Source organism: Agelaius tricolor, unplaced genomic scaffold (assembly GCF_023055355.1).
Source record: "Agelaius tricolor isolate 1412-34295 unplaced genomic scaffold, bAgeTri1.0.p SCAF_12, whole genome shotgun sequence".
Classification (NCBI taxonomy): Eukaryota; Metazoa; Chordata; class Aves; order Passeriformes; family Icteridae; genus Agelaius; species Agelaius tricolor.
In genome coordinates, this window is record NW_027269272.1 from 13,985,872 (window position 1) to 14,011,123 (window position 25,252).

The 25,252-nt window shown below is 36.3% G+C and overlaps 1 protein-coding gene across 22 annotated transcripts in view; it reads right to left on the reverse strand.

The window, feature by feature from the left end:
• DLG1 (discs large MAGUK scaffold protein 1) overlaps window positions 1-25,252 on the reverse strand; it is a 141,455-nt gene that overhangs the window by 15,740 nt on the left and 100,463 nt on the right. For all 22 annotated transcript variants that reach the window (XM_071437697.1, XM_071437695.1, XM_071437692.1 and 19 more), the window contains 6 exons: window positions 23,031-23,157; window positions 21,092-21,248; window positions 19,911-20,013; window positions 10,540-10,654; window positions 4,269-4,445; window positions 3,425-3,494 (listed from right to left, as the gene is read on the reverse strand). In XM_071437697.1, the coding sequence (XP_071293798.1) occupies window positions 3,425-3,494; window positions 4,269-4,445; window positions 10,540-10,654; window positions 19,911-20,013; window positions 21,092-21,248; window positions 23,031-23,157 (749 nt within the window). The remainder of the gene's footprint in view (window positions 1-3,424; window positions 3,495-4,268; window positions 4,446-10,539; window positions 10,655-19,910; window positions 20,014-21,091; window positions 21,249-23,030; window positions 23,158-25,252) is intronic.

A 25,252-nucleotide genomic window follows, 5' to 3' on the forward strand; every position in this document is an offset into this window, starting at 1 on the left:
TGTTCCAAATCAATAAAAAAACTTAAAGTATAAATAAATCAGTAATGTTTTAATTGCAATTATGCCCAGAACTAGAGCTAATACAGATAACTTAAAATCAGCAGAAATTCCCTTCCATCTTTAGGCATGAGTGACTCATCTGACCAGTTTTGGAAAGACATAAAATTTGTTGTATTTTTGTCATTTGGTTAGCAGAAAAAAACTACAGTAGAAAGGATGGTAAAACAGGAAAACACCCAACTTGGTCTTGAGACCCTGTGCCGTAGGGGACTATTTATTTCTAAGCCAAGCAGAGCCCATGTGCAGCAAGAAGTAAGAAAAGCGCCACGGAAACATCTTTTAAAAGGTATGGTAAAATCAAATAATCATGCATTCAAGACTCTGTTAACAAGTGGTTCTAAAATTTGGAGCACGTTAGCTTTCAAATAATTGTTTGTCTTTCCTCAGCCAATGTGAGCTCACATTCCTCTGTTACAGGCAATAGAGCTGCAGAAGGCATTTTATCCTTTCTACCAGCATCAGGTATGGAATGAATGACAGTAACAAGTAGGGGTCAAACAGGACAGAGTTTTTTCAAATGATGGGCCACATTTTTTGTACAACTGAAAACTAGCACTTGGCCTTCCTAAAGAGAAGGGCTACAGTTGTGCTCCTTTCCACAGTGCAACACAAAAGCTGCATCCTGCTACAGGACTAACAATCCTTCTGGCCAGATGTGCTTGACAATAGCAGATACTTAAACTTCCAGTGATATTTTCATTACCAATGTTTTAAAAAAATTACTTAAAATTAGAAGGTGTTAAAGAGGCACATGGTACCATGGGAGCACAATCAGTGCCATTGAGCTCTGGAAACAACAATACTGTGCTAAGGAGGAAATCCATAAAACCTTTAATTGCCTTGCATCTGTGTTCGACTAAAACTGTTGTTCCACTGTAAAAATTGGTAAATTATCAGCCTGACACATAGACAAAAGATGAAGTTTCAAGCCAATCATATGCCTGCAGGAACCATACTTGGCACAGGCAGAATTTTATGTTATGGTCCTCCTGACCTTCTCTAACAGAAGTCACTGCAAATGATTTCTCACAACCAGGAAGGGTAATGTAATCTAGAGAATAAGGACAACAAATAAATATGTCCAAAGGAGATCCTTGCTGTGTATACTGAAAAATACTATAATGTGTTCAATTCAAAAAATAAAAGAACTCACATCTATAATTGTTTCATTTGGGCAAGTCTGTCAGTTTGGTAAAAGGAGACAAATGTGATAAAGCTAAAATGGTTCAGTGTAGCTGAGGTGGTGAGAATGGGGAATCTGTACAGTTAAAATTAAAGGACTAGCTGATTTATTGTGCTTCATAAAACATAATCAAGTTCTTCATTATAGTTGTGAAAATATTCCATAACAATTATTTTAACTTTCTTACAGTAAGTCTTCCTGACCTAATGTGAAACTTTATATACTGCATGTATAATGGTCAGAGTCAGTTCCATTGCCAAAAAAAAGAGAAAATAAAAGTAATATTATACTGATTTTGCATAAAAGATTAGCCAAAAGATTTCTTTTAAAAGATATCATGATTATAAAAAGAAGGATTTGCTTATTAGTTGAAAACGCATAGTAATTGCATTAAATTTTTCATAAGCCCACTGGCAATCATTCACAGCCATTATAAGCAGGAATATATTAAATCAGAAGCAGCACAGAAAATGAGATAAATGTGTGTATGAAAGGAACAAACAAGAATAAAATGTAACCATTTTTGCTCCAGATTTTTTAGGTTTCCTTACAATGAAAGGAACATGGATTTTAATGTTAGCCATCACTAGGATTCTTCAAGGTCTTAATGTAGAAATTTTCAGAAACTGTATAAAATTGGTATTTCATCCTGTTTATGGAGAATTAGCACACACAGAGACAGGAAGGCACATGGTCCATGAGGACATGTATGGTGCAGTCAACTTACTGGGAAAATACAGAAGGAATACTTCAAGGAGAAACTCTGATGTTAAAACATTTACAGCTGAAGCAAGAGACTGTGAACAGTGTAAGTGTTTGCAAAATGAAATGTTACTACAGAAAAGGAACTGCAGTTCTACATCAATGGCAAGCGTAGTTGCTTTTCCACTCAGTATTCCATGCATTTCTTTGGTGCTCTGTTAGTACACAGGGACTGTGCACCAACTCTGCTTTTGTCAAAAAGCTACTTCAAACACATCAGTAATTAACTGTTTGCAGTTAATTGGTAGACACCCTCTAAAACCATGCAATTATCTTTCAAAGAACATGGTAGCATTTGAAAAATTCCTTAGTGTATTGAAAAGAATCTGAAGTATTTAAGCCTCTCTTTATATGACTTCTAAAAAGCAAACTCAAATTACCATGTCAGTTGATAATATTTTACTCCAATACCAAACTACAAAAGCACCAAAACAGAAAAATGCTGCCAATAATCCAGTAAATCTCCAGGGCAGTACCATAATTGTGAATCAGAAAGTAGTTAGAGATACTGATTTTCTTTTAAGCAAATACTTATAGGGGAAAAACATGACATTTCATTAATAACTGAAACCTTTGCCATGTAGCAGAGGGATATATATAGGAATTTTAGACTCTTTATACTTTGCAGTCCTACACTATCAGGATATAATACTGAAGCTTTACTATTTGATGTATGTGATTTCTGAAGTTATGAAAACATTGTATGTGAAATAAATTACTAAAATGCACTTGTGGGATTTACAATAATGAGTAACCAATGCTACAGCATTAGTGCCATTAAAAATATAATCACTATTTCAAAAATAGCTTCCTCAGGAGCTTAAAGCACACTTCAGATTTTTTGAAATGGTAATATATTATTAATTTAGAAGACTCTTACATCTAAAATGCACAGGGCTGAGTCTTGAAATTACTAGTCACATACTACTGGTAGAAATGATAAGGTTGTGGAATTGTTTCTCAAATTTCAGAACAGACAAAACATTGGAAAAAAGCCTCACCCTCAAAACAATAAAAAAATTTGGCTGCTGTGCCATTATGAAATGGCTATAATTTTGGCTACAAACATTCCTATTTACTACCTAAGTAGCCTCACTACTCATTCCCATCACATGTACTGTGACAGAAATCACATCTGGTGCAGAGCTGTTAGAAATGGCACAATTCAATACTTGGTAAGGATATAGAGCTCCTGCTGCATTATAGTATTAAGAAGCATATATATTTGTGTGCTAATCCTTTAAACAATTTGCAGTGTTTTGGCAATTAAAGTCTGCTTTGGTGCTCAGAATTATTTTATTTCTATTTGATAGAATTTACTCTTTTCACTCAAATCTGAAAGTGATTCTCCACACACAAAACCACTGAAAAACGTTACCATACACAATGCCAGGTGTAATTAGCACTAAATTAACTCACCCCTTTATCTCCTCTTGTTTTGGAATTGAATTTCACTGTCTTTAAACGGGCTCGTTCTTTTTTCTCAACTCTGCCACAAAAACACACACAAAAATGTCAGAAATCAGCAAAACTCCAGAACTTCAAGTTAGCTCTTGTTACAGCAGAAGCATACTGGTGTACCTTTTGTTGGACCTATTTTATTGCTTATGACACTTTCAGAAAATGGAAGCCTGCTAATGGAAAACTGTCATTTCTCAAGTGATGCTCTGTGGAATTATTTGGAAGTATATTATTTGGAATTATGTGGAAGTATTTTGTGGCTATACATGTTCAATAAATCCAGAGAGTGCAAAGAGGAAACACAATATAGTAAGTGAACAGCCTCGATTATCAATCAATAGCAGATCTAAGATTCAGAGCACCTAAACTCTTATTTGAGTCTCCAGTATGCGAACAAAAACCTCATCTCCATTGGCTACCAAAGAATGTTTTTCCAGTTTTTCATGTTCTGGGTAGAAAGAATTCATGATAGTGTCATGACTTGAATAAAATTCATTCACACTTCGCACCTTTTCATAAATGGTTAATTATCTGATATTAAACCCACAGCTTACAGTGAGAACAGAGGTGGATGTGGACCACCTTTATTAACTTCAGCACACAACTCCTAGGGCTAAATGGGGTTTTAATAAAGGTTTCATTGAGTAAATGAGAATCCTACTACAGATTACTTAAAAACAAAAGAATCAAAGAAGTGGCTGATGTGGTACAGAATTAACAAGAAAGAGAAAAGCATATACAATATTTATATTAGTCAGATCTTTCATAGCAGACATTTCCAAGTCAATGAAGTAAGCCATACCTCCGTTTGCTTGGGATAACTCCAATTTCATCACTTTCTCCATCTGGAGTTACCTGTCGTGCTTGCCACCATTCATCATCAGAAGCATTAATGACATGGAGAATATCACCAAATTTGAAGTTCAATCCTTGACTTGGGAGGCCACTGTCTTTAGTCTTGTCATAATCAAAAAGAGCTCTACATTGGAAAGAAAGAATTAAACATATAAAAAAAAAGCAAAAAAAAACCCAGGAGACTATGAATAGCACAAAATATGAAGCAAGCTGCCTGTACTATTCATAAATGATGGCATCATTCTGACAGGTACTTACAAGAAGGCTGAACACACTCTCATACATGCACAGAATGTGTAGCACAGTACCCCCAGACACTTCTAAGCTTTAATCAATGAGAAAAAACTTGATCCAGAGCAAACCTTTAGTGCTTTACAAAAACTCTACAGGAGACACCTACTGCAATTCAGTAAGTACTTTGCACAGAGCAAGTTACATGTCAGCCTAGGATAAAAACGACAAGTAAGTATTTAAAGCATAGAGCACAGTCAAAAGTTCTGTAAAATACACTTCCATATCAAGTTATAAATTTAAATTTAGTAATTTAGTACAGTTTAGTACTGTCTTTAAAATAAAAGTCAGTATCATCAGTTCACTGGAAAAAAAACCTTAGAAATATATCTGCTCACCACTTTGTACTGTAGTACCCAAAGGCAGAGAACCTTATGCACATTCTTTTAGGAATTTCCTGACCATTTTGAGAGAATCTCACCCTTTTTCCTAAGGTAAGCCTGTTTTCAAATAAAAGATACCTGAGCAGCAGCTGCATGACTACAGTTTTATTAACATTCCCTCTGGCAGCAAGACTGGTTTATGCAACTGACTCCTGTTCCCCTTTTTGCTTAAGAAAGCACAGTTGTCTGGAAAGGCACATGGTCCACCATGATATGGAACTGATCTGGTTTACAAGTCATATCTTTTCTGCCTTTTGGATCATTTTATACCTGGACAAGTTCCCTGAGGAAATGAAGATATCTGCAGTCTGTTTCTCCCTAGCACAGCTGAAGGTTTAATGAGGATGTGGAAATGAAAGATGACAGGAGTCTCTTGGCAAACAGCAAGAGATACTGCTCAGGTTCTGCTTTCTGAAGGACTTCTTTTACATTTGAAAATAGTTCATGAACCTCACCTATGTGAAATAAATGCTTGTATGACACAGTCCAAAAAATCCTCAACATTATTTAATCTGCCAGCTCATGTGTTGTCAGTGCTGCACTTTCTGAACAATACCTGAATTCAACTTACTCGATACCAAGCCAAAGTAGTACCAAGAGATCACACTGTGATGATTTAAAAGGGTGTAATTTTCCTTGTCCAAATTCAGCTTGTTTCTTCATTCTGAACACTGGTCTTACATACCTTTTTCTGCTAGATTTTTAATATCACAGAACGTCAAAACCTGTTTGTTCCAAAATGTACTTCAGCTTTGTGAATTTTGCTTCCTCAAGCACTGAGTGATCTGTATGTGTTCATAACCAATAACAAGTTGTTTACAGGGAAAAAACTCAAAATATTCTGTTATACCAATTCATTTTCACCATCTACTGCAAAACCAGAGCTGCTTAAGACAACATACCTTTCTTAGGCTATAAAATATTTTTTTAAAAAATCCTAAAGGATTAAAGGGTTTAATAAAGATTTTTAGAATGTCTAAAAAAAGACAGAAATTTTTAAATGGCTTCAAAATATTGAAGAGCCTTATACTTAAATAGAGATTAAGAACCTTATACCTTAATTTGTAGTACCTTTAGTTTAAGTTTATAACGAAATTCAGACCTTCAATTTTGAAATACTTTGGAGGTTGAAATACCACTTTCCTTAGCAGTGCAACCTTCATAATAAGATATTTTGGGTTAATTCCACAGCATACTTAAGATAGACATCCTGATTATTTTTTAAAAAATCAGAATGCTTTTTTTTTTCATAACCAAAATAGTGCAGGTAAGAAAAGGATACAGATGGGAAGTAGCTATTCCTCCACATTTATTCTGCACGGTTGTTCAAGAAACACTCTGGACAAATATCATTTCATATCTCAAAATAAACTGCACATAATCCAGTATGTACTTTCAGTGCAGATTCAAGTTGTATACATTTTCACTGAATTAATTACATACATCGTGACATTTATTTCCTGAGATTTCTTGTTAGCATTCAAGCAATGATTTCTACCAGCTCCACTTTTTACTTCTATTTTTGAGTTTGCATATAAATTTATAAAAGCTGTGAGCTTGGCCTAACAGCATTAACATATATGTTGACTGCATGAGAAAAAATGCTCAGGAGTGAAATGGAAGCAGAAATGGATAAAGCCATTATTGCCAACATTTGCTTTTCCCACAAGATAAATGGTTACACAGAGCAGGTTTTGCACAATTAAAGGCAGTTTCAACAAACACATTTTCTCTGGTAAAGTCACTTCAGGAAAAATAATTTTATTGGGAAAAAAAGTCAAAGCTGATGAAAATAGTTGTATAAAAAGATCATTTAGGGTGTCACATAATAGTGACAAAGCTATGCAGCTAACATTTATAGGAATACCAGGAACTGCTAATGATCCTATAAATGACCTCAAAAGCAAACAGAATTAACAAGAATTTCTTTTGATTCCAAGTGACTAACATGGCTTTTCCTGTATGCCTGGCACATCATCAACCAAGAAGTCACTTCACAGCCCAGATGATGCATTTATCTACAAGATGGAATATAAAAAATACAGTTCTATTAACCTCCTGCATGGGGACTTTCATTACAGATTAAAAATGCCATAACTTACTTATTGTAAGTTATAAACACGAATTAACTTAAAAATAAATTTAGCAATCCTCATCAACTAATGCTTTGAATGCAGATCCATGATATTTACTGTAAAGTTCTATTTAAGTTTAAATGGGAAGTCTTAAAAAATATTTTCTAGAGAAAGCGCCAAGTCCTCCTTTTTATTTCACTTTGTATTACTCAGGAACCAAAGAGCACTAAAAAGGTGTCTCAGCTCCTTCATCCACAAGTCTAGAGAAATTGAAATTAGGTTGCATATTTCATGAGTGTTTATGCTTCAAAGCCAAAAATGTAATGGCTGTGTAACAATGCCAAATTTTCCAGAGTATCTTTTTACCTGCCACACTCATTACTTTCAGTGTCAGAGGCTGTTGACCAAATTCTACCAAAGCATTTCTTCAATAAACAAAGCAACCAGGAATTCCTTCAGCAAAAGCAGCTCTATGTCTCATTTCATTAAAAATTAATTAATTTTACCACTTCACAATAAATGAAGGTCAGCTTGTAAAGGAGGTTCTCTTTTTCTGAGTTTTTGGGAAAGTTGTTTGAAACTTACTGTTTGAACTCTGAGAATACCATAAAGAAGGCCCAATTAAGCAGCAGACAAGTACACTTAGCCTGCTGCTAATAGCAGATCTTATTTTTCCAAAGGACTTAAGTAAAATTTCTTAGTCATTGTAAAACTGTTACGTTTCTTCAACTTGGAGACATAATCATTTTTGCTGTGATTCAAGCACAAATCAGTGCCATTGTTTGAATTTGGAATGTATTGTGCTGATCAGAAAAATGCACAGAGGTAAATGTAATTTTTGATTTGGAATGCTGCACACATTGCAGACTGAGACTTGCCACAGAAGATGAGATTAAATATGGAACAGATTTACTCTCTCTCCATGTGTTATCACAGAAACCTGGTACCATGAAGGTATCTCACATGTGCTTTTTGAATCTCCAGGTGAGCATATATATCTATATAGATATAGATCAGATGCAAACCCAGAACCATTCTGAGAGAATCTATCTCAGAACAAAGACCAGAAGAAACATAAAGCAAAATAAAAGAAGACACATCAGTACATCTGAATGAGCAGGGGACAGGGGGAGTGGTGTGGGGGGGAACAGTAGGATGTGCAAATGGAGAGTCAGCTGCTGCTGAATTGCTCTATTTGGATTGCCCTCCAAGGGCTGTTTTCCAAATTGCTGTGCATCATTTTTTGATATAGATACAATTACAAAGAAAAATCTGCCATTTTACTCCAAATTGTATTTTTGGGCAAACACAATTGCCTTTTCCTTAATATTACATAATACCAAAAAATGCTGTTTACAGGCAGACTAGTTTTAAAGATATCATGTTTACAGGGATACAATGATCTGATTTTATTTCCTAATTTGATTTTGAGAAAGCAGCAGAGATGATTTTCATGGTATTTTTATTTAATAGCTTTTCTGAAATCGTGATTGAATGCCTATAAACATTTTACTGGTGGATTTACCATTCAATTCAGCATTTTGTTACATAACTGGCATCCTTTAAGGCATATCCAAAACCCAGCACTATTGAAAAAAGATAACTGAAGTTATTAAAGTTGGCTTTGAATTTAATTAAAAGTACAGTATGACTATACCAGAGTGACTTATAATAAGAAATAAAGTGGGTAAGTAACATGTTCTGTCAGTATCTAGCAATATGTGAAAATATTCATAAAAGTTACTTCAATGGGGTCAAAATTACATCAGAAACAAGACAGAACAGATGAGAACCCTTTCTGTGCATACTAAGCTGCCTCCCAGTATTTGGCAGCCTTTGGTGTGATGACACAAGCAGATCCCAAAAGCCCTAGCAGCACCCTCTGTAAAGGGATGTGGGTAGAAAAGTACTTTTGTTGGGAAAGTTTTGCATTTTAGATATTTGCACTGACTTATACCAACACTGAATATTGAGCCTCAAAAACTTTCAGTGAAACCAGTCCCCACATGCCAGCAGCCTGGAGAAGGCTGCAAGTTCTGCAGCAGCTGGCAAAGTCAAAAGCTCAGCAACTTCCATCAGTGGAATTAAAGCTACATAAAGAGAAACTGCTTGTCAGTGGGTCAAAATATCAGATGTGTGAACATGAACAGAAGCAGTTTAGAACCTAATCAGGCTATAGCTAACCAAGAAAATAAAAGCATTTGGAATTGTTTGGGCTTAGGTATTTGATGAGAGCTAAAGCAATAGATCTTGGGATTATGGAAATGAAGATCTTGGCACAATATCCATATGGACATTTATCTACCTGTGGAAATTCAAAGATATGGATAACTGTGGTATCAAGCACTTACCCTTATTATTTAGGGCATTTATTTTTAGAGATTTAAATTTTGACCCCCAAAATATTTAAGGCAAACAGAAGTAGAAAAAAAAAGTAGGCTCAGATCTGAGAAAACAGAATCCAGCTGCTGAAACAGTAGGTCAAAACAAAGAAACTACCTGTTAGAGGTAAACTAGCTAAACAAGCTAAACAGAAGCCCTGTGAGTATTTAGCTACATTTGTGTCAAGCATTCAGAAATAGTTACAAAGGACAGTGACTTTCCTCAGCATCAGTGCAATTACCAAGAGGCTACTGACTCAATCCAGAGATGAGCTGATTTGAAGAACCCAAAACCCAATTTATTTTTAAAAATGCAATCCTTTTACCCACGTTCCATAAAACATTATGCTTTATCAGTACACGATAAGCAATGTAGGAGTTGAGTGACACATGAATAAGCTGCACCCTGCCATAATTTCCTTGTGAAACCACCTATTTTCTCATCTGCTTCATGCTCTTATGTTTCCACTTCCTTTCAGCCTCCTTAATGTTTAATTTGATATGAATAAATTAATGAGTTATACTCAGTTCATTTGCTTTGCATTTTCTCTCTTGGTTACCATGGAAAAATATTCCACAACAAAATTCAATCAGATAGAGAAGTAAGGTCCTTTATTAAAGCCAAGAAAACAACTAAAGTAAGCTGAAGGAAATAAGATGGAAATCTGTCAAACCTTAAGAAAGAGAAGACTATAAATTTGAACTCAAGTACTGAACAAGGGAGAATATGAAGACTGCTGTCACAAAACCACAAACTGATCTAAGCAAGTTTTTAAGACTTCACATACACTGACTTGAAGAAGAAATCTATGCTTTTGCTGAAGGATTGTCATCTCTCTCAAATGAAAGGACAAAAAGCAAACAATAGCACCATTCTTCAAAGTTCATATAGAATTCTCAGGGATATTACTGCTTTTTCAGCTATATTACATTAATCAGTCTAAATACAGCTTTATTTTTATTATATTTGCATATAAGTATCCCTTTATTAATACTTGGTAAATAATTGTACGAAAACCAAATACCAAAAGAGTAAGTCTAGAGAAAGCAGAAAAACCCAGGAGCAATGCCATGAAAAAGATGATTACCTGACATAGAGGGATCTCTTCTGGCTGGTTCTCAAAGATCCTGATCCTGAGCTAATGCTACTGTTCATCATCTGCTCCCGTAAATCATGGATTTTAGCTTCAAAACGACTGTATTCTGTAACAAAGACAGGCATGCCAATTAATTTCCTGCCAAACTTCAGCAATTAAACTGAAAGAAAATCTGAAATTATTTTGATTAGACAAAGAAAATATACAGGAATATTATACTTCGAAGTTCTGTTATCATAACCTATAGTTCACAGTAACTATTTTTTTCAAATTAAGACAAACATTTCTACTAATAATTATCAACTTCATAGTAATACAAAGGCAGTTACAGATTAATTTTAACCCATGACAGAAAGGAAACTTCGGAACTTATATGTGAAATACACGTTTATAACCAAGAACCACATTTTTTAAATTTTAAATGTTAAGAAATAGAAATGAAAAATGTCTGTACTTCAAAATGACTGGATTTGATTGAGATAAAGAATTTAACACTACAAGGTGGGAAATATGCAAAACATCTTCTGAAATAAGACCATATTCCTCTGGAAGCTCAGGAAAGGAAAAAAAATATCCAGAATTCTGGCATGAATTTCAATCCACTTATAAATGGCATTAGAGATTCAAATTGCCCCCACAGAATTATGTCCAATGTTAATCCTGGAAAAACGGATTGTGTTCTTAAGCAGCACCGTGTACTAATAAAACTATGCTAAATGCATTTGATTTCAGCTACAAAGGCAGCCAGGAAAACAGTAATTGCTTCTTCAGGCCAAACATCTCCTGAAGTCAGGTACTTACATGCCGTCAGCACAAAATACGAACTCAGAGCAAATAAGTTTTTCCTTCAGCTGAATAGTTTGGACTTCAGGATCAACAAATCCACTTGTAAACCCTTGCTAGTCAAAGGAAATGTTGTGCAGCCACCACCTTCCCCAGGAGACCACGTGATGCCAGATTATAACAAGCCAACACTGGCAGAGCCAGGGCGTGTGTGCCGCGAGCAGCTGCTGGACCGGGCACTGAGCTGCCCTCCTGAGCTGCGCCCTCACTCCCTGTGGGCACCAGGTTATTCAGGAAGTGCATGACTGAGAAAGGACTCTAAAATAAAAAATCTTGAGAAAATGTCCAAACTAAGGTTCCTTCAACAGCCATCTAAAAACTGTGAATGTTTTATCATGTTATGTTCTGCAGCCCTTTCTCCCCACATACTCATACAGTAAGCACCAATAGCATCTATAATTAACCCTATCCAGATTATGACAATATGAACAGTCTCTTCAATAACCCGAACTTTTGTCCTTTATAAGCAAAAGTCAGTAGCTTTTAAGATACCCTAGTTTTTAAAATAGCACCAAGTGTCTGTTTACAAGTGAAGTTCAGATCAAACACTTTACCAGCACTAAACCAAACTGCTGAGGTTGTTTGGCAAGAGAATCAAAACCATTATTTCCACCACTACTGATGCTATCACTAATAACAAAAGAATGTAAGATAACAGGACAGTAACCAAAGAGGAATGTGAGAAAACAACATTTTTTAGAAAGCAGCATTCTTTAAGGGGAAGGGCTCAGATGCAGTGAGAGAACAGCCCATTCCTGCTGTGCTACTGCTGCCCTGCAGGGCCTTGGGTAAGTCACCTCATTTTACTCATTTGTAACCAAGAAACTATAAACCTAAAAGATTTTTGTATGCCCCTGTGTGAAAGCAAAGTAAGAATGGAAAAGATGAGATAATCCCAGTGTCTTGTGCTACAGCCTGTTCAATACTAAAAATATCTGCAGCCCTTTGTAATAGCTACTGGAAAAAATACAAATTTCTGTATCGTGTGATTTTATCGAAGAATCAGACTTCCTCCTATGAAGCACAGAGATATAAGAGAGCTACCAGGGAGGCTATTTCCCAGTATTGCTTGACAATATCCTATATTTCATCTGCAGGTTGCTGGTCTTGTAGCTTCCTGAATTAATTTAATTTTTCTCATCAGAACTCCTGGGAAGTAAGTGCTGAATGAGTGACAGGGACATCTGTAGGAGTAAGGAGGAGAATAATTTCACCACAGAGGCTCCTGCCATATGAATAAAGCAAAAAAAGGAAACTAATGGGCTGGGACTGAGAAGGCTTTATGTTCAAAAAGAAGGAGTGCCAAGAAATTTCATATTTAGGAGAAGCTTAAGCACTGTGCAGTCAGAATCTGGTACGCTTTACTGATGTAAAGCTAGCTAAAATTTGAGTTACTTTCCTCTTAACAGAAGGTTTTGGGAGGAACAGGATGAATAGAAATCTCACCATCATTTGGTTTGGAGCTAAAAAGTACACAGGCTTTAAAAAAAAGAAACCTTAGTATTAGGTATAGTGCTACTGAAACTAATGCTGGAGACAGAAAATAACACAGCAGCAGGACTCTTGATAGCACCAGAAAAGCAGTGTTAGTCTGAAACCCAAAGGATCAGCACCTGTGCCCTGTTGACAAAGTAGGGTTGGTTCAACATCAGCTTTAGGAAGCAAAGTGTGAGCTCTGCTCATTTATCTAGAAGGGGTTATAATTTGTCTAGGACAGGTTTTATTTCTATCTCTGTGATTAAGAAGAGTTGGATATCAAGTGTCTTTTGCATCTTCAATCTCATACTTTCCTTCAGCTTATCATGCCTAGATTCTCATAAATCTAAAGAACTATTTTCTTTACAATGCCTTTCTTTCTTGGCATAATATATGCATAATAGCCATATATAGTGTATGACAAATTTGATATTTGTTCCCCTAGATCACAGTGAACAACACAAGAAACCCCACCTGGCTGTGACAAAATCATACAATGCACATATAAATATTTAACTTTTAAAGAAAGTTTTGTCATGTCAACATTCCAGAAATTTAGAGCTGGAACAGGCACAGTGAACAAGATGAAAAGGACACTCTGCTTTCTTGGTCAACAGGAAATGAAGAGCTTGGCAGGGAAGAAATGCATTTGATTTCTGGTGTAGTGTTATCAGGGTAACAGAAAAAGCATAAGCTGTTGAAATGAAAAAGTAAAAGTGATTTTAACCCAAATGAAGCAGGCTGGCCACTGGAAATGAGTGACAGGGACATCTGTAGGAGTAAGGAGGAGAACTCCATCTACAAATATGCTTCCAATTTCCACAGCCATCAAAACAATGAGATTCTGAAATACTGTTTTAATAAGAACTATGGTGGTACATAGAAACACAGACACCCACACAAAAAGAAATTCAAAACCAAAAGAAAACTACACAATCCAACCTCTCAATACTTTCAGGAAGAATTTGGTCAGGCTCCAAAACCAGATGTAAATGCAACAGCAGTGAATGAAATCTCACTCAGAATCAACCTTTAAGGTCTTAATTTTAGGAAAGCTGCCACTGATATACATCAAATAAAGGATAACAGGCAGCAAAACTACCACAAAAGACAATAAAATAAGAGCATTAGAGTAAGGGCATCTTTTCTTGACTAGAATTTTCTTCAAGTTCCCAGGAAGTTTAGAGGCAGGGAGGGAACATTACTGACATAGCAGCGAGATCGGGGAAACACAGGCACCTCCTGCTGCAATTCATGGCATTTATCCAAGAGAACCCCACCATCACCAAAGGAAAAAACCCAAAGCCTACTCAGGTTGACACATAATCAGTTGTTAAGAACAGAGGATGAATACATCTGGGCTCAAGTTTAAACTTTAAAATTACACTGGATAAGCAGATGGTGCAAAACTAGACTAAATCTGCTCTATATCTGCATGTATTCCACAGCAAGAAACAAAAAGGAGGGAAGATTAGCAAATCCTAGAAGATTATTCTGACTCCAAGCTGCTAAAGTGATTTTACCTACAAGTTTGTAATATTTTTAATGTCAGTATTTACTTGAACAGAAAATCAGAACTCCAGAAAGGATCTGATCACTGAAACTCTCCTGGACTGCCCATCTGATGGGCAACAAAACACAGACCCACAGAAAAATTGGCTGTGCAGGCAGGGGAAGGGGAAAACACAGCTGCAATGGAAATGCATCTGGTCTGGAACACACATTCTAGCAATTGGGCAGGAGAGCAGAAGGCTGCAAAGGGATGGGAACTCAGCACACAGCACAGGAGGAGCAGGGACTGAAGGAAGCCGGGATGTGCACACAGGGAACAGATGGCAGAGACTCTTACATACAGTGAACCCACGTAGAGCTGAGAAAGTTCACTTTCATTAAAAAAGTATGCCCCTTGCTTCCCTCTTCCCATCTGTCTGTGGAAAGCCCTCTTTAGCAGGGCCTACTGGATCTGTCTAAGCAGGACTCTTGTGCTGACAATTTTATATAACTACTGATTTATAGTCTTTTCTCAACTTGCAGAATATTCAGTCTTCCTTTTCATGGTGCCTCCAAAGAGAGAAATGGAGTCTGGTTGTTAGGATGGCCACCATCATACTGATCCTGTATTGACCTTCCATTTTTCTTTTAAAATGCATGGACCACAATAAAAATATCATAAATCATTTTTGAGGAGATATTTTGCTGCAATGCTTTGTCATTTGATATGAACATTGCCAGAGACAGACCAGAATGAATTCCACATGCTGTTGGTGACTTTCATATACTCTAATGTTTAACGAGGTTGTATCTCATTAATCACTTGAAAGACTGTGCCAAGGAATTTCAAAAGATTAGAAAAACTGCATTTGTATTTAGTTAAGAACACCTCCCACACACCCTGGAAAACTCAGAAAGAGACTAGGTCCAGTCACTGCTGAGGTGAATCCACTAAAAATGTTGCTGAAGGCTTAGCAAGCATTCACAAGCAATTTTATTTAGTATATTAAAGAGTAGGAGTGAGGTTTTAAAAGATTAAAACATGTGTAAGCCGCCTTACAGTGACTATCAGGGCTATATATAGCAAAACCCTTTTCCTAATCTTAATGGGTCCAGTTTTGAAAATACTCTAATTGACTAATCTAGATTACTTGCAAATGAGTAGAACCAGGTACAAAACAAGCAAGAACAGAAACCCGGAAAACCAGGGACCACATACCCAAAAACAAGGCAAACCTTTTTTGAGGTATTTTTTAAAAAGAATTTTTCATGTTATTAAATCAGGATGCACTGATCTTTTGAACCACCTTTATTTAAGAAAATCCATGTCCTCATCTAGATAGCAGGGAATCTCAGCCTCGATAAAAAACAATTACTGAAAATTAAGTTTTGCACAAGCATTACTGGCTTCATGCTACCCCAGCTAGGCTTTTGAGACAGAAGATGTACAATATATTTCAAGATTAATGCTCAGAAAACAATCTTAGCTTATACATACAGAAATAGCACCATTTTCCAGAGCTTAGTTATTCTCTTTTGAATTACATAAATGCAGCATTGTAAATAGAAAAATCAGCCACACACTGGCCAATGAGCAGAGCTCTAACAAAATTTTTCTGTTTCTTCCTTTTTTTTTCTTTTGAGTCATTTGTTTTAAAGACAAGAGAGAATGAAGAAAACACAGTTTCCATGAATAAAACTGAAAGAATATGTGTTAACTACCTATATGAATAATGTAGGTTCAGAAACAGGTGCTTTACAAAAATACTTTGAAATCTTCTCTTGATGTTTTGGTTCCACCTTCTCCTAATCTTACACTGATCCACCAGATCACCTAAGAACATGAAGCTAATCTGATCACTTAAACATCTTACCACGTTCAGAAAATAAATTATAATTTATTTTTGGTGTCAGGTGAATCCTTGGAAACAGAAAGGGCTGGTATCATTTTCTTTCATGACAGGCTTATCTGAATTTTGCCCTGCTTTGGGCTTTGGGGAAAGATGAGTGAATGACTGCTGATGCTCACAGACTTGGCCTGCTGCCTTCTTCAAGGCCCTCCAAGAGCAGGGCTCACAGTTTACATAACTGCAGTTAATGTTGTCCACATCCCTAGTACAGCTCAGTTCTGATCTAGCAGAGTATAACTACAATAGAAAGCTTAACCCACCAAATAATTTTCTAGCCAATTTCAATCAAATATATTTTCATATTTTTAATATATTTGTTTGGTTATTCTATTATTTTTAAACACTTAAATACACTCAAACTATAATACAGGTATGGCAGCCCACTGGCACCTCATACCTTTTTGGAATGGCAAAATCTAACTTTCCAGAAATTCTGAACTGTGAGGCAACATTATTATTACATTTCAGATGACCTTTTCATTTGAATGAATGTAACAATGGGTATCAATGTGAAACACAGAGCCCTCCCAGAACTGTAATCCTGTGCAGTCCCACACTCCCCCCTTGCTGCTCCTGCCCTCACTACATTCTCTTCAGGCACTCAGGTTGCTGTGTCCCTGCTATGCAGCCCCATCACACTGCTGACCATCCTGAATCCCCACTGCCAGGAGATACACATATATCCAAATTGCTCACTGCTTCCTCTCATTCCTCTGCACCAACACTGCAATTCTCCCTTGCCATCCTGGCTCTGCAGGAACCCAGAGACACACTAGTGTGGCACTGAGGTGTCTGCAGAGCCAGGCAGCAACAGGAAAATTAAATGGATCGGAAGCCACTGAATCAAAATGGCTTAAAAAAACAATTTTGTGTACTGAAGCAACATTTCTTGCTTTGAAACTGCCCCAGGTCACAGTATTTCTTTTCCAGTTAAATTCACAGTAAAGCAAAATCCCTTTTTATTCATGAGTGATGTCTTGAAGGGAGGTAGGAATTTGTAGTACCAGCAAAGGAGTAAGGAAAAGCTGCCAAATAAAGATGAAAATGAGAACAACATCCTGACTTCCCAACCACATTTCTACAGGATAATCCCTGTTTCACAAACTCTTGCTCATCTCCTGCTATAGATCCCCCTGCAGCATCCAGGGGACCCTACAGGTCCAAACCCACTGATGTGTCCAACAGGGAGATTCTGTATGACACCCATGACATCCATGTACCACAGAAGGATGCACCAGCACAACCCAACAGGTGAGCAGTTTCAACATTAGCTCCAGGCAAGCTGCAAGATAAAACCTGGAGTCTACAAGGAGAAAGTCTGAGGTCAATTGAGTGCAATTATGGGGGTGCCTGATGCCTGAGCCACTTCTGTAAACAGCACAACACACTCACATTCCATGTTTGGCTTTTACCTGTCCCAAGGAGAGCTGGCAAGCTGCTGAAATTTAATTCAGTGGAGTAGAAAAACTTTTTAAGGCATCCCTCAAATTTACTGAACACTCTTGGAAACTAAAGGGATGCTCAGAAAGACATTTGAAAGAATGTAAAAATGTTTCATAACCAAGGAACATTGTGGAGATTTAAGGGAAAGGAAATTCAGTGGTTACATAATTTAAACCCAAATTCAATAAAATCAATTTCATTCAGTCATAATAGCCTACCCCAAATCCAGTAATTGGGAGTTTAGTTACCATGGATTTGAAGAGAGAGACATGGAAAATTGAAGCCTTTGCATGAAAAGAGTTTTCCAGTGATTCATTTTTCTACAGCCTAACTCAGGCTTTCCTATGGGAGAACTGCTTGCAAAAATCCTCTTTTCTCAAAAATAGGAGGAGAAAGACAAATGGGAATTTATGATGGGAAAATAGGAAATGTGATAGGATGTAAAACCATAAATTAGCATTCCCCACCACATCTATGAACACACAAACTGTCACATACAATAACAGGGAGCGAAGTGAGCCAGTCCCAAGTGTCTTCCAAATGCTCCTATCATACTGAATCTCTTTACTTAGTTATAATAAACTCTGATGGATGTCTAGAATCTCCTTGATCTGTCCTAGCTGTCAGCATCTTTTACAAAATCCTGCTGGATTCATAAATATAAATAAAATACATGTGCAATACAAGCAGTTATAACTGATGCTCTCCATCTTCATGAAGACATTTGAGAAACACCAATAATGAACAACAACTTTATGAATATTTTAATACCTGTTAACCTGTTTCCAAATGGCAGAAATAAAAAATGAGGATAATTATAAAAACACACACATACACATTTATTCATAAAAAGTTGACAACACTGAAGAGCCATGCAGAGGACAGACCAAATGTGTATGAACAGAAATATTTGAATATTTGACAATTCTAACACAAAGCCAAAGCAAATATTTCAGAGCCAATGCTGACCTTACTGTTCTTTTTAAAAGGCAGCCTCAGAGTGAGCACTGTTAGAAAATGAATCCTGGACCACAGCAATGTACAGATGGAATATGTGACCAAGATACAGCCCCTGAGACAATACAGGCATTGGCAACACGGGCTGGCTGCAGGGATTTGACCAGGAAGCAGAAAAACCAATCATTTGGCCTTAGTATGAACAGAGCTCCTGGGTCAGGGCAGAGATGTGATGTTGATGCAGGTGGTGGGGTTGGGGAATATGAAAGCTAATGCTTCAAACATTTGAGTTAGTCAGGATGGGAAAAACATGACAGAAAAGAAGAAATAAAGAACAACTAAAGTGTGCTGCTGTCAGCCACCTAACAGATGAAGGCAGCAGTCCTGCTCCATGTCCACTCCTGATGGACACTGACACTTACCCCTTGACAGTACTGCTAAAGGAAAGTTTCAAACACACAAGTCTCTGCAAAGAAGATGCAGTGCTGGGCCAACCAATTTAGCAAAATCGGAGAAATTTGCTGATCATCACAGTTCATAAAACAACAAAAATGTCTTAGTATATGTAACACCAATAATAGATGAGTTTACAGACTCAAGCATTTCATTTTAGACTAATAAATTGTTAAAGTTTCAAACAGAGGTATTTAAAATGTGCTGCAGAAATACAAGAGGACAAATATGTCTATTGATGATGTAGTGTTCTGCAGAACACACAAGGATAGTTAATCAGCATCAGCTGCAGTCTAATTTGAACCAGAGGAAACTGCTGGATAAATAGAAATAACATCTCAGTGTGAAACCAAGGAATGAAAACCTGATGGCCTCCATAGGTCATCTGAATCAACATCACAAAGAAGGAATTAGTCTTATATCTTCCTACTATTAAAGCATATAAAACCACCATATTAAAGCATGAAGACAATTGGAAATATGAAAGAACAATAGGGTATTTCTATTAAATTCTGGATTTACTGGATTAATTTTCATGTTATGACAGTGGCAATATTTACTGAAGAAACAGAAATTCTGCAGTGGTGAAAGCAAGAAATGTAGCAAGCCATGGCAGCAACACTTGCAGATATTCCAATCTGGTCACTTGCAATTATGCTAACATGTATGTGACAACATCCATGACATTATTTGTTTCAGAAGAGGTGTTTGCTGGAAGGACACTGTAGATTATCTTTCTCTGAGTTTCGAGTTGTACAAGAGAACTTGAATGTACAAAGCAGCCCTTACCTTCTGGACGGTACTGAGCTACAATAGTCACTGCCTGGCCTGCGTTCTTCAGGGCTGCTGCTGCCTGTTCATGGGTTGCTGATTTTAGATCTACTCCATTTACCTACAAGTAATACAAAAAAGCCCTTTATCAAAATTAATGCTTGTGTTTATCACCACAGAACACACACCTGTGGAAAAAAATTAACTGGATACAAACTAGTTTCCATGCCATGTGTATTTCCCCTGTTCCCAACCTTGTTCCTCAAATCAAAAGTCAATAAAATCCTCTCTCACATATACTCCTCTTAAGAAATGAGACTATCACAGTATATCAGTGAATATATCAGTGAATGTTCAATTTTCTTCTTGGTTTTAAGAGTGCTTTTTTTCCTTTTACAGAGAAAGGGAGAATGTTACTTTTTGTGATGGTTCAGGGACCCTCTTAGCCAAATAATGCCTACAGACCATGCTGTCACCACACCCAGTGACAGGCAACACCCTCTGTGAATCTGGCATTGTTTTCAATGCAGCAGATTTAAAAATAGTATCACCAAAAAAAATGAAGCAGAAATGTGTGTTCCACATTTTATACCAAGAGCAGTTTCCATAGCTCAAACTAAAATAAAGATGTGCCTTAACACCAGTTTTAGTAACAGCTGTAAAAAGGACATCATTCCTCTTAAATAACTCCCAAAATACAATGTAATTGTTCAAATAAATGATTCTCTATAAATTAAGTAATTTCACAAAGAAACACAAAATATTTATGACCTTAACAGTAGTACAGAAGAAGCCCTTAGAGAGGTATGAGATGGAACTTTTTAAGACTAACAGGAGGTTCAGCAGCTACTCCAGGAAGCAAAGACCCAGTTTTAGACACTGCAGCCAAGTGTCTCCATCTCATTAGAAGGGTTATTTCTGAAACCTGTATTCTTTCAATTGAGACACAGCCCTCAAGTACAAGACCAAGATAAGTTCATGTCTTCATTGAATGTCTCAAAGAGGGAAGTGCTATTTTAATCAGGTTATAGATGAGAAACTGAGGCAGACTTAAGTCCTCAAAGGTAGCTTGGCACCTCTTCCATTATCTCAAATTTAGCTCAGTTAATAACATTTTTTGCATATCATTAATTGGTATTAATATGCAGGGAGGGGGAAACTTTTATTGCTGTTTAAATAAAAGAAACAAAGAATCCTACAGAAATGATACGATCTCCTTTCCTAAGCTCTCCACTCAGGTCAGCTGGCCCTCCTGCAAGGATGAAAGAGATGAAAATTCCTTCTCCATCTTCTCCTCCAACAATGTTGAAACCAAGACCTGTTGATCCTCGATGTAGGACAACCTTTCTAGGCTCCCTGGAGGAAAAGAAAGAAATATGAAATCTTAGTCACTAGATATGAGTAAAAGTAAAATAAACAATTAGAAAAGCTCCTAGATGCAAAACAAAATCCCCTCCCTGTTGTTAGGTGAACTGAACAAATCTGTAAGTATGTACATATGTATAAATAAATATATAAATAAATTCCTATTATGCGACAATCCTATTCAGCACTAAATGTCATTACTTAATATTTTCCATATTGTTTAAGAAGATCAATATAGGTTGGGACATTTCAGATACAATTTTCAAATTTAGCAAAGCAACTGCAATTGAAGAAGTTAAACTAAACCAAGTTGTTGCACTTTTTTTCACAGGATCCTCTCCTAACTTGGATGAGAGGAGAAAAGAAAAAATATTGATAAAGCCAGTCAAATTCTAATGCAGAAAGACTCCTTCCAAAAATCTATTATCCACTACTCAATTTATTACAAGCAAAGTATAAATGATCTCAGAAAAAGACATTTCTAATAAAGCAGAAAAACTGTGCACTGCGTTTCAAAAATCACTAGAGAGCACTAAAGAACAATTAACAGACATTAGGTATTTAGAGGTATTAATTATTGATTTAAAGGATAAAGTAAGAACCTGCTTCCTTTTCCAAAACAAAAAGTATCCTCTAGTCCAATCTTTAAAAGTCACTCAATTTTTGCACTAACTATTAAATCATCTTAAGGTCAATTTCTTGAATTTCACCTCCATTAACTATTATATCCATTTTTTTAAGAGTACTATTCTATTACAAATAAATTACATTGTGAAAATCTCTATACATATTGCTCTGGATCACACCAATACATTAACAAAAACAGAAGAGAAAAGAAAAAGATGCAGTATCTTTAATAAAAACACAAAATTTATAAATCTCTTTTTGGGATGGAGAGTGTAATATGAGAAGGTAAGTTAAAGAAAATCTAAACATTTTCTGAATAGGCCTTACATTTTAGAAGAAATCTAAAAGCTGCCTTTTACATTAATTTTTAAAGGAAAGCAATAAAACCATAATGATATCAACAGGACAGAATAATTTTGGCTTATATGTCTACCTAACCCTAAGTTAAAAATCAGTACAAAGACATATCCTACCTTCCACTACACTAAAATCAATTCTCCAGCTTATTATGCCACTTAGGTTCCAATCCTGGGTGGACCCTGCCTCGGAATCTGAGTGACATTAGCCATATCAGATGATGGTGTGACACAGAACTCAGCAACAGCATACTGAAAGTGCAGTGTAACATCCCTATACTTGCAGAACAGAAGGGCAACAAAATTACAAGAGCTTCCCTTTATCATCAATGATGAACAAAAGATTAATGCAATCTACTGAATCAGTGAAGGAATGAAAGGTCTCTTAATGGGGAAGGATTAAGAGCTCTCCAGCCCTTCTGGATTTAGAATCCATCAAAACAAACCCTTGTCTGTGGGAGCAGGGAGGACCCAAACACTGCTTACTTTAAAATAAGAAAATCTCTGGTCTGCTCATATTACCATCCTAAAAGTCTCTGTCAATGCATGCAGCATTTCTAGGGCTTGCTGCTTTTAATGCTATTCTTGAACCAATAAATAAAGAGTGTGTCTGTATATATACACATATAAATATACATAGTTTTATCCTTACAACAATGTTTACAAGAGTTAAAAAACTAACATCTATTTCTTGAAATAAAATATAGCATTCCCTAGTATTTTGCCCACTATCACATTTGGGAGCTCCCCTGGTTAATCAATCTGACACTTAGCTTTGGTTGTTCATTACCTGGTGATCTCATCATCTCCAAGCATTCCCTTGGGAACTGGTGAGTATCTCCCTGGGGATGCTGGGGGCAGGGCCTGTCCCAGGTAGGCAGATGGGCTGATATGGTTATCCACTGGCTGAGAATAAGCTTCACAGAGGGGGAAGGAAAACAAGAAAAGACATTAGGATAATACCAAAAAAAGAGCTGGAGGAAATGAAAAAAGAAGTGACCTCTTTTAAAAACAAACCATAGCAGTTGAAATGATATATTATAAATATCATAGTTCTAAAATAGCGTGTTAAATCTATACATTCTCCAGTCTCCTCATTACGTCAAAAAGCAATTTTTTCAGTTTCATTGTGTCTCAAATAAAACTTTTTAAAAAACAGTTACTGTGGATAGTTGAAGCCCATAGGAACAGTCTGGAGATTTATCTGTTTTAAAGCTGTTTTTAACTTGACTGAAGCAAAGTTTTAACTGAACCACAACACACATACCAGAAGAAATTTAGCATCTTAATGATTACAATTGATGGAAAATCTTCTACAACACCAGGAGAATTGTTCCAATAAATAATTAAGAAGGTGCATGATATTTCCAAGTTAGGCACATCCATTTTAAGTGCTCATTAAGGCACAGTCATACCCACAGTTTGCTATTACAAAGAATGTTCTACAATTGGAAATGGCTTTTTCCTGGCGTACGTGCTTCAAACTTTGAGGCTTAAACATGAAGGGTGGGGACTCTTCACAGATTCAGTATTATTAAAGCTGTCAGACTCTTTGCCCTTACTTGCTGTATCTGATGGGGTAGCTGACTTTTGAGGATTTATATAAACCCAAAGCTCTTTAACTGAACATACATGACACAGATTGATGAAGCAATCTGCACATTCTCCTTTTGTTTTTTCCTTTTAAGACATTCTACAAAAGTTTGGATCATATACAAATTTATCAAGAGTAGTCTTGATATATATGATATATATATATATATACACACGATATATTTGCTATTTATATACATATATTCCAAACCACCCAACCTGGGCTAGATTGTGCCTGTATTGTTCTAGATTCCTAGTAAACCTGTGTGCAGTAAATTCTTCACGTGGCATCATATGCATCAGGACAACAATGCCAACATTTCAGCAAGCATTAAAATCCACTATTAAAAGCTTCAGCAGTTCAAAAGCACACACGTTTTGCTTAAAACAAAACCACACAAATACAGTTATTTTGTTTTTTCTCAAAAAATTTTAAAGCTAAAGCACAAGAAATTAAATGCGAGACATCATGAGCTCTTTTCCAGCTACAGGAAAATGGGTGTTGATTAAAAAACCTGAACAACTGTTGCAAGTATAGCAGCTCTGTACATTCTGTTCCTGCACTAAATTATCTCATTCCACAAAATGAATTTGAAATTGCTTTTAACAAGCCAATGGTATTCGTAATGATGCATATTTTATAGGAAAAGATTAGATACAAATTCTATATTCATTGGCTTACAGTACTTCTCATTTGACTGTTTTTCAGGTTCTTGCAGCTTTTAACTGCACTGTGTTCAGAAACATACACATCACCTATTACATGTCCTTATTTTTTTAAATTTTTTATCCTTTCACCCTATGACTAAAAGTCAGCTATTGATCAATATAACAGTTTATTATTTCAGACCTGTGGACAGTCCCACAAGAGCACTGGCTGCATTCTTCCTAAAATTTTACATGTGCTACTTGCTTGGAACAGTCTGGTCCTTTCTCAGTGGTGCTCTCAGTGCTATGAAAGCAAACCTCTAAAGGCACAAAGAGGCTGCTCTCTGTGGAGCTCCTGCACTAAACCAAGTCTGCACCTCTCCTGAAACTGCTTCAGATGGAAATCATAGCCAAAGCATTTTCATGAAGAACGTGACAGAAATAAAAGGCAAACCATCACTTTTTGAATCCTAAATGAGGTCTAAACTTCTATTTCCAGGTAAATATTATTACTGATGGAATAGATAAAGGAGCTGTCTTTTGGATGAACAGAAAACTGCATGCATAAAATCAACTTGCTTCGACAGGAAAAGTCAGACTCTTAAGAAGAAATTCCATTTCCAAATCCACCCTCTCCTTTATATAAGACAGTTATAGACAAAAAGAAAAAATGGAAGATTTCCTATTATTTTTCTATTTCCTGTAAACTGAGGACACCAACCACAAGTATAATTTCTAAAATGGGCAATAAAATTAAAACTTTATTGTCTT